This window comes from Myotis nattereri, assembly GCF_964212035.1.
Source record: "Myotis nattereri genome assembly, chromosome: 2".
Lineage (NCBI taxonomy): Eukaryota > Metazoa > Chordata > Mammalia > Chiroptera > Vespertilionidae > Myotis > Myotis nattereri.
The window spans coordinates 139,399,904-139,408,822 of NC_138076.1; the positions used below are offsets into that span (position 1 = coordinate 139,399,904).

The 8,919-nt window shown below is 41.3% G+C and overlaps 1 protein-coding gene across 1 annotated transcript; it reads right to left on the minus strand.

The window, feature by feature from the left end:
* Positions 1–6,170: 6,170 nt before the first annotated feature.
* On the minus strand, positions 6,171–8,457 carry MYF5 (myogenic factor 5; the record flags this gene model as incomplete). Its single annotated transcript, XM_081084617.1, has 3 exons — positions 6,171–6,361; positions 6,810–6,885; positions 7,957–8,457. 3 exons carry the CDS (start codon positions 8,455–8,457, stop codon positions 6,171–6,173), a joined length of 768 nt encoding a protein of 255 aa, XP_080940743.1.
* Between the last annotated feature and the right edge of the window lie 462 nt (positions 8,458–8,919).

Consider the following 8,919-nt stretch of genomic DNA (forward strand, 5'->3'; position numbering starts at 1 on the left):
AACTAACATAAAGCAGAAAGTTAGAGAACCAGTAGAAAAGTAAAAATGGTGTAAAGAAAGTAGTCTATGAAGGAGAAAGTTTGGAAAATGGGAATGCTTTTTCACAACAAATGCTTCAACAATATAAATTCATTCATAGACATACACAAAATATCCTACTATCGTCCAGGGCACACAGGGTTGAGCAAGAACAGGTCCTTGCTTTTCATGGTGGAGGAAACAAATGTTAATTATCACACAAATTACTGAATAATTGCAATTATGAGATATACAACATAGAAGGGGTATACGGTATTTTGAGATCATAGAATAAAAAGACATGATCCTGTGAAAGAGTTCAAGGAAAATTTGCCTTAGAATTAATGCTTGATTTGAGATCTAAAAGAAGGTTGGGAATTGACTAGATGTGTTAAAGGTGGAGAGGACTGCAGATGGAGAGAATGTGTAAAGCTCCTTTGGCAAGAGAGAATGTGGTGATGGATAAAAAGTCCCTTATGTGTCCAGAGAGAAGAGAGCAGGGTTTTGACATTACCTCTAGAAAGAGATAATGCTAGAGAGATAGATAGGAGATAGACATGCAGAAACTGGAAGGTCACATTAAGTTTTGTCTATCATTAACCTATGTACAATAAATAAGAGGAAAATGGGGTGATTGACATGACCAGATGAATATTTTGAGTTGATTTCTCTGGCTAGAATAGGCAGAAAAGACCAGAGTGGTATTAGGCATGATTCCTTCAGTTCCAATTAACAAAGTTTCCACTTACACTGGATTAAGGACAAAAATTATTTATTGACTTTAAAATTGGAAAGCATGGTCAAGAGCAGGTATTCGGGCATTTTAGGGTACAGATACTTAATTATATTTCCAGGAATACATCTCTCTGCATTACAGCTCAGCTTTTTACTGTGTTGGCTTTATATTTAGGCAGAATTTCCTCTCCTGGAGAGAAAATGCAAGCTGGCAACCTACAGTAAAAAATATCACACATTATCACCAGGGACTGTCACTGAAGGAACAACTTGATCACATGACTATCTATGAAACAACCATTATGGCCAAGGAAGAGAACATACTCAAGGTCAGGCCTGTTGACTTGCTCTTTTCTGGAGCCAGGAAGTACAGTCAATCCCACCTGAGCCACATGGCCTGAGAAAAGGAAAACTTTTGTCTCCAGAAGTGGGAGATCCAGAGAAAACATAGGCGGACAGGTTAAGAGGATATTATAATACTCCTGGATAGAGATAACCATAGTTTATATTGAGAGTAGAGCTTTAAGAGGGATTTAGGAGAGTAAATTCATAGAATTGTGTAATGAATTAGACAAGAGGTTAGGAAGATTGAAGTATCAGAAGTGTGGCCTAAGTGTCTTGTTTACATAACTGGTGACATCACTCACTGAAGAGTCAACACGGAAAAGGAGCCAGGTTAAAAGGCAGGGGAGACGGGCAGAGCTGCATGAGTTTAATTTAATTTAAACACATTTAGCTGGAGGTGCCATTGAGGTCTAAAGATCAGTTGGACATACAACTCTAAAGATCAAGGAAGGCATCTGGGCTGGAGATGTAAGCTTGCCCAGCACAGGAACAGTTCATAGATTTGAAGGAGTCTTGACCATGGATGGTGACAGAGGCAAAGCCAGATTTTGGTGAATGGGTGGCACAGGTGAAAGGTAAGGAAATAGAGACAGCAAGTGTATACTAGTTATTGTGGTAGATTAGATGTGGCTACAAATTAATTACTATTTCTCCCATTGAAAAGGGAAGTTTAATGTGCTTCTCAGTGATTCTAGGCTGGCTTTAGTTATTTGTTTGACCAGAAGAATGCTGCAGATGCAATATTCTGGGACTTCCAATGTTAGGTCATAAGAAGCCTTGTAACTTCTATCTGAGTCTCCTGGAACATGTGCTGTGTAGAAGCCCAAATAGCCAGCCCAAATAATTTGCTCTTGGACAAATTATTAAGCTCCTTAAGCCTCAATGTTCTTATCTATAATAATAAAAGCATAATATGCTAATTAGACCAGACAGCCAAACAACCTTCCGGATGTCATTCTGGATGAAGCCATGGAGGCCGGGGCTGAGGCAGAGGTGGTTAGGGGTGATCAGGCAGGCTGGTGAGCAGTTAGGGGCAATGAGACAGGCAGGCTGAGTGGTTAGGGACGATCAGGCAGGCAGGCAGTCAGGTGAGCTGTTAGGAGCCAGCAGTCCGGGATTTCAAGAGGGATGTTCGAACCGGCAGTTGGACATCCCCCGAGGGGTCCTAGGTTGTGAGGGGGACCAGGCCGAGCTGAGGGACCACCCCCATGCCTCTAGTTTGCATTATAACTACTCAGTATGGCTAGTTGCTGTTTTATCATTATTTCCCACTTAGTTTTGAATGAAATAAATTATCATAAGTGGAAATAAGGTTTACTTTTCTTTACAAAAAGATTATTTTTATATTTTAACATAATATAATAATTTTAGTGGTAACTATAATCTTTTTTTAATATATTTTATTGATTTTTTTACAGAGAGGAAGGGAGAGAGATAGAGAGTTAGAAACATCGATGAGAGAGAAACATCGATCAGCTGCCTCCTGCACATCTCCTACTGGGGATGTGCCTGCAACCCAGGTACATGCCCTTGACCGGAATCGAAACTGGGACCCTTCAGTCTGCAGGCCGACGCTCTGTCCACTGAGCCAAACCGGTTTCGGCAAATCTTATCATAAGCTGTCATTTAACCCATTTTACAGATGTGGCAAGTAAAATGAAAAAGAGTGCAATACATTAGTAATTTTAAACATAGTTTAGACTTTGGATTAAATTCAAGATCTCTGCTCAGCAAATGTACCATATTATTAAACAATTAAATCAGTAGTCAACTAAAATATCTAATTAGAATTCTTAAAGGCTATAAATTTGATGTTTAGTGGTTTTTTTGCAACAATGTGGGAACATTCAGTGGTGATATTTCAGAGGTACTTTGCCATTTGAGCAGGACTTTTCTGAAGTTACAAATAGCTTTACTCTAGCATCATTCCCAGAAATAGCATCTCTGAAAGGCAGATATTTAAATTACTACTTTAATCTAGTAATTGTTATAACCCAAAGAAAGATTTTCAAGGAATACCATTCCCAGATTAAGTATTTGTAAAAATGCCATCTTAAAGAACTTATGGGTATAATACAACCACTAATTTTATCTGACTTGCATCTTTCAAATGAGAAAAAAAAATAGGAGCACTCAAGACACCTTAACCATAACTAAAGCCACTTGCTTCCAAATAGTACTTCCCCATTTCCATAACCTCACTGGACAGTGTCCTATGTAACCCAGTGAGTTTGCATTTCCCAGGAATCTCTTTCTACTCTTATTTCCTAAGAACCCCCTTCCCATCAGGTTTGTAGATAGTAAAGAGAACATTTACCTGGTTGCTCCTAGAAATTTGACTGTTGGTTGTATTTTTCCATCAGCTGAGGTGAGGTGGTCTGATAAGGGGTCAGTGGCAGCCCAGTTCACTTCAGGGATTTATAGATGACAAAATCCTGTCCTTACGTGATTATTTTGCCAATATCACTCCTCCCCCCCACCCCCCACTTCCTTGGAGAAGAAAAGACTTTTCTGTGTCTGGACTACTAGAGAACCAATTTCTGAAGTCCCCATGTCAGAACAGTGTGCATGGCTGCAAGTCACATGCTGTGCTGAGCTGTTTCTGAGTAGACACCAGCCTTCCATGTTACTGCACTGAAAATGAGATGCATTGAGCAAGCTGGCAGGGAGAGTATTGTCTTTGTTGATACATTGATCACCACCTGTATTAAATCCAGACCGCTGGAAAACTCTTAACTAAATACTTTTAGGCATGATAATATCCACTGAGAATAGCAAACACATCTACCAGTTATAGCAATAACTGGGGTTTGGTAAGAAAGTTAATTTTTATTCACTTGAATTAAAAATTACCTAATATTCTCTGCTTACTTTTATTAAATAGAACTCAGCATGGCACTGTGTTTTAAAACTGACCTTTAAAACACAAGCCGATCTTTGGATAGTCCTTTTTATTCTAACGTTACTAAGAACAACAGCAAAACTGCAACCTCTCCATAGAACAAGGGTGGGGAACACCCAGCCCATGAGCCCTGTGAGGCCCGAGAAATCATTGGTCTGCTCCTGCCAAGGCACTTGGGGTGAGTTAATTAAATGTCTGAGCAAATATAGCAGCTAATGTTTAAGTTGATAATTTTGTATGGCCTGTGAATGATTTTATAAATATCCAAATGACCCTTGGCAAAATAAAAAGGTTCCCTACCCCTGCCATAGAAATATAGAAAGGAGAAAAATGTACCTAGCACAGCGTCTAAAAAAAGTGAATAACTCCAATTCATGTTGCACCTACATGTGAAACTCTATTGTGTTCTCTTAAATTCTCCTCACACTCCCAAATCATGGACAAAAAAGACTTGCCTGTGTGCTAAAAGCCAGTATTCCATACTAGACCAGATGCCAACAGAGTGACAGTGGCCACATTATTTTTTTGTACTCAGCCTCCCCCCTCTCCTTCCCTTTATAGAATAATTTCTATTCTTTTAAGTCTTACAACTGGATAAGCTCAAGAAAAAAATCACATCAGAAAGAAGGGAAAACCTTTCTGAGAACAGTATGATTGGCAAGCTGTAGCAGAGTCTGGCCACTTTGCTCGGTTAACAGACATAACTATAAACCCTTGGCAATTTTAAACTAATATCCACGTTAGAAGATGAAACAATTATTTGTAGTGCTCTCCGTGCACAGTTACTTTAGATGCTTCAACCATATTGCTTGTTTCTTTCTCTCAATGATAAACTTGTGAAAATTATCCCAATGATAATCTCAACCTAATTTTCCACATAATTGTTCTATTTTTTTCATCTTAAGGGATGAACAATAAAAGATCCATGCCCACCACATACACACACACACACACACACACACACGCAAACTATGCTTAATAAGATCAAACAGGCTGTGAAAAGAAGGAAGCCAATTGCAGTTTGGTTCACTTTACTATATAGTTTGTGTATGTTTTCTTAAAAGCAGCACTTGAACAATACAAAAAAAATCAGTTCAATATTTTTGAATATTTTATTGAAAACATTAATACATTAATGTATCAAGATTTTTTTCAGGCAAGTAGATAAAGTAAATATTACCTAATTCATGATTTATGATGTACTATAGGTATTAAAATAATGTAATGTTCTTTTTTGTTTAAGCAAATGTTATTGTCCTGAATAATTTCTATCTTCCTCCACACACACACAAACTGACATTATATGGTACAGCACTTAAAGGGACAATTTTATTTAGCAGGTTCCCTTGAAATATTATAAAAATGGAAACATGCTTTTTTTAATTTGAGACATCAACAGGACATAAACTGAGTCCATGAGATGGTAAATATTCAGATTTATCCTCTAAGCCAACTGCTTTGTTACTTTCAGTCCTACCTTAAAGATTTTATGTCAGTGACTGTGCTAATTCCATTAAGGGTATTCTTTCAAAAAATCATGAAGCAAAATATTTATTCATTTAAACAATTTTATTTATGGTGGAATTTTCAAAATGTCTTGTATCTTGAAATTATCCACAAAGTACTATTTTGTGCTTACATTAAAAAGATGCATTTCTTGTAAGAAAAGATAAAATATGTACCATTAGACAGTATTATTATATTTTTATTTAATACTATATAACCAAAGGATAAAAACATTAAATATATTTAAAGTTTCCTATAACTGATTTCCAGCTGTTCTAATGGTTTGAAGAAAAAATAAAGATCTAAACACCAGAGATAATATTTGATAAGTGATATTAATAAAAATATAATTTAAACATTGCAACAAGCTACCTTCAATAAGTTGCTCCATATCAGAAATAATATTATTGGAACTAAGTATCTAAAGCAAAGAATAAGAATAAAAGAGTTGAAGGAGGAGAGGAAGGATGAGAAAAGATATAAGTATTAATGGCAATGGTCACTTTTTAGTTAAATACATTTCTTATAAAGTGGCAAGATAATATGTACAAATTTACAACTGAAAGGAAATCTTTATATATGAGTCGACTTGCTTTTGGACTCTTTGGGCGTCCTTCTTTCTGTAGGCCCTCCTGGAAGAACTGGTGGAAACTAGATTTTTAGTTCATAGCACATGATAGATTAGCCTTGAACTAGAAGCCCCTGGAGTTGCAGGTTGTGAATCAGTGCTGGCATCTGGGGAGAGAGAGGCCGGGTGCTGCAGAGGCAATCCAGGTTGCTCTGAGTTGGTGATCCGATCCACTATGCTGGATAAGCAATCCAGGCTGGATAAGGAGCTTTTATCTGTGGCATATACTATGGATACAAAGAGAAAATCATTAAAAAGAAATTCCCAAATGTATAGCCTTGCTTATGTTATTGCCCTTTAAACCGTAGTTCAGCTCTTTTGACACCAAGGGGTCAGCTGGTCTCAGAAAGCCTGATGTAGAAATTTTCAACAAATATCGAGCAATTCTTTGGCAGTGAATGTAGGGAGTGAAAAGTCCTTCTAGTACTATTGCAAGCAAAAGTGCACGTGTGTGTATCTGTTAGGTGGATTTTGATTTTTTAAAAAGTGTGTGTGTGTGTGTGTGTGTGTGTGTGTGTGTGTGTGTGTGTCCCTTTTGCTCTGCCAAGAACTCTGCATAAGAACCATCAATCTATTCCCTTACTGGATACTATGGAGAAGGAGGGACTGCTTTGACAAGTTCTAACTGTGAAGGTGAACTTGTCTTTAAACTCTTCTGAAGCCACCAATTCTTACCATTTGGTACATCAGGACAGTAGATGCTGTCAAAACTGCTGCTCTTTCTGGACCAGACGGGGCTGTTACATTCAGGCTGTAATATCAGACACAAAAGAAGAAGCTTGTTTTCAGGTCTTGGCAAAAAGTTCTCTGCTCTAGTGTAAGGCAGGGCTTGCCCACCAAGCTCCCTAAACTGACCACTGTCAATCACCTTCATTGCCTTGATTTAGGAAGGGTTAGCCCCACCAAACTGCAAGGGCACCGAGGTCAATCTCTGTGCTTGGACAAGAGGAAAGCAGCAGCCAGGGGGAGAGGGGGTGGAGTTCAGCAGCCATGTGCATTGGGTTAACCATGCAAAATGGATTGGAGTAGAAGGAAGCCACACTAATTCAGGGAGAGAACACTTTCCCAGGGCAAAAACACATTAAAACCTGGCAGTGTTGGAGCAGACGCCCTCTGTAAAGAATGCGTCAACATCTCCTTCCAGCCAGGCCTCGGCAGAGCAGGGACCGCAGCCCATACATGTCTTTCCATTTCCTCATTAAGTTACAAACTGTTGGGCAGTGGGAGCTTGAAAGAGATATCCTTAGATGTTAGTATATGACAGGGTCCACTGGTGGTATATTTTGGAAATAAACTGAGTGATGGTGAAATATGTGATTGATTACTCACAGCCACCTATGCCCCAGGACAACTCTCTCCTGCAATGCCCAGCTAGAACCTGCTAGGAAGTCAAAGGAAAGTCCTGTTTAACAGCTGTTTCCTGCATCTTTCCAAATGTGGCATCTCTCTTCTCTTACAGCAGTGGTTCTCAACCTTGGCTGCACATTAGAATCACCTGGGAATCTTTTTAAAATCCTGATTTCTGGGCCTCATCCTCCGGAAATTTTGTTTCTTTGTTATGGGGTGGGGCCACAACAGAAGTAACAAAGAAACAGACTTTCAGGAGAGCGAGGCCCAGAAATCAGGATTTTAAAAAGATTCCCAGGTGATTCTAATGTGCAGCCAAGGTTGAGAACCACTGTCTTACAGCCACTACCATCCCACCCCCAACTGCCAACAAAATAATCACTGAACATTTAGCTGCCACACCTGGTTTAAAGGACATATAAGGAGTGTGGGGAAAGATAGGGGTGCCTGGGTAAGTACCAGAGCTGTCCCTTACCATGCCATCGGAGCAGTTGGAGGTGGGGCTGGCGGGCTCCGAGCAGCTCTGTCCCGGCATGCCGTAGTAGTTCTCCACCTGCTCTCTCAGCAGCTCCTGCAGGCTCTCTATGTAGCGGATGGCATTCCTGAGGATCTCAACCTTGGGCAGCCTCTGGTTGGGGTTGGTTGTGGTGCACCTCTTGAGCGTCTCGAAAGCCTGGTTGACCTTCTTCAGGCGTCTCCGCTCGCGCATGGTGGCCGCCTTCCGCCTGTCCATGGTGGTGGACTTCCTCTTGCATGCCTTGCAGGCCCACATGAGGCAGTGGCCGGCCTGGTGGTGGCCCGAAGGTGCTCGCACGTGCTCGTCCTCGTCGGAGCCCTGCAGCTCTGCTTTGTGCGCCCCGAAGGCAGCCACCTGAGGCTCAAACTCGTCCCCGAACTCGCCCTCGGGGGACGGGATGCAGGAGCCGTCGTAGAAATACTCAGAAGGCGAGAACTGGCAGCCTTCCATCATGTCCATCCTCTGTGGCGACGTCGGCGGTGCACCTGGACAGCAGCGAGAGGAATGGGGAGAAACTGGAGCCTGGTGCCGCCGGGGGCCGGCAAACCCGGCGAGGCTCCGAGGCTCCCGGGTCCGTTTCTCTGGTAATTAACAAAGGCAGACGCCTGGCGGCCCGGGTCGGCCTGGCCGGGGTTAGGGCTCCTTATATATTCTTGAGGGAGGGAGGCCGGCCCCAGTGGCCAGGCACTATTAGCATATCCCACCGCAACCCCCGCCAGGGCTGTCTGGGCAAACCCCCGCCTACCCTCCAGAGACAATTTGCTGTTCGCTGCCCCTTTGACGCTAATGGTTTTACTGCCTTTCTGCCAGGCGGGGGGACGGTCCCCGACCCGCTCACTTGCACTCTCCAGATTGGTTTGCTTACAAAGTGTTGCACACAAAAGAAACGAAGGAATTCCAACTTTTGGCCATTGCGCGCAC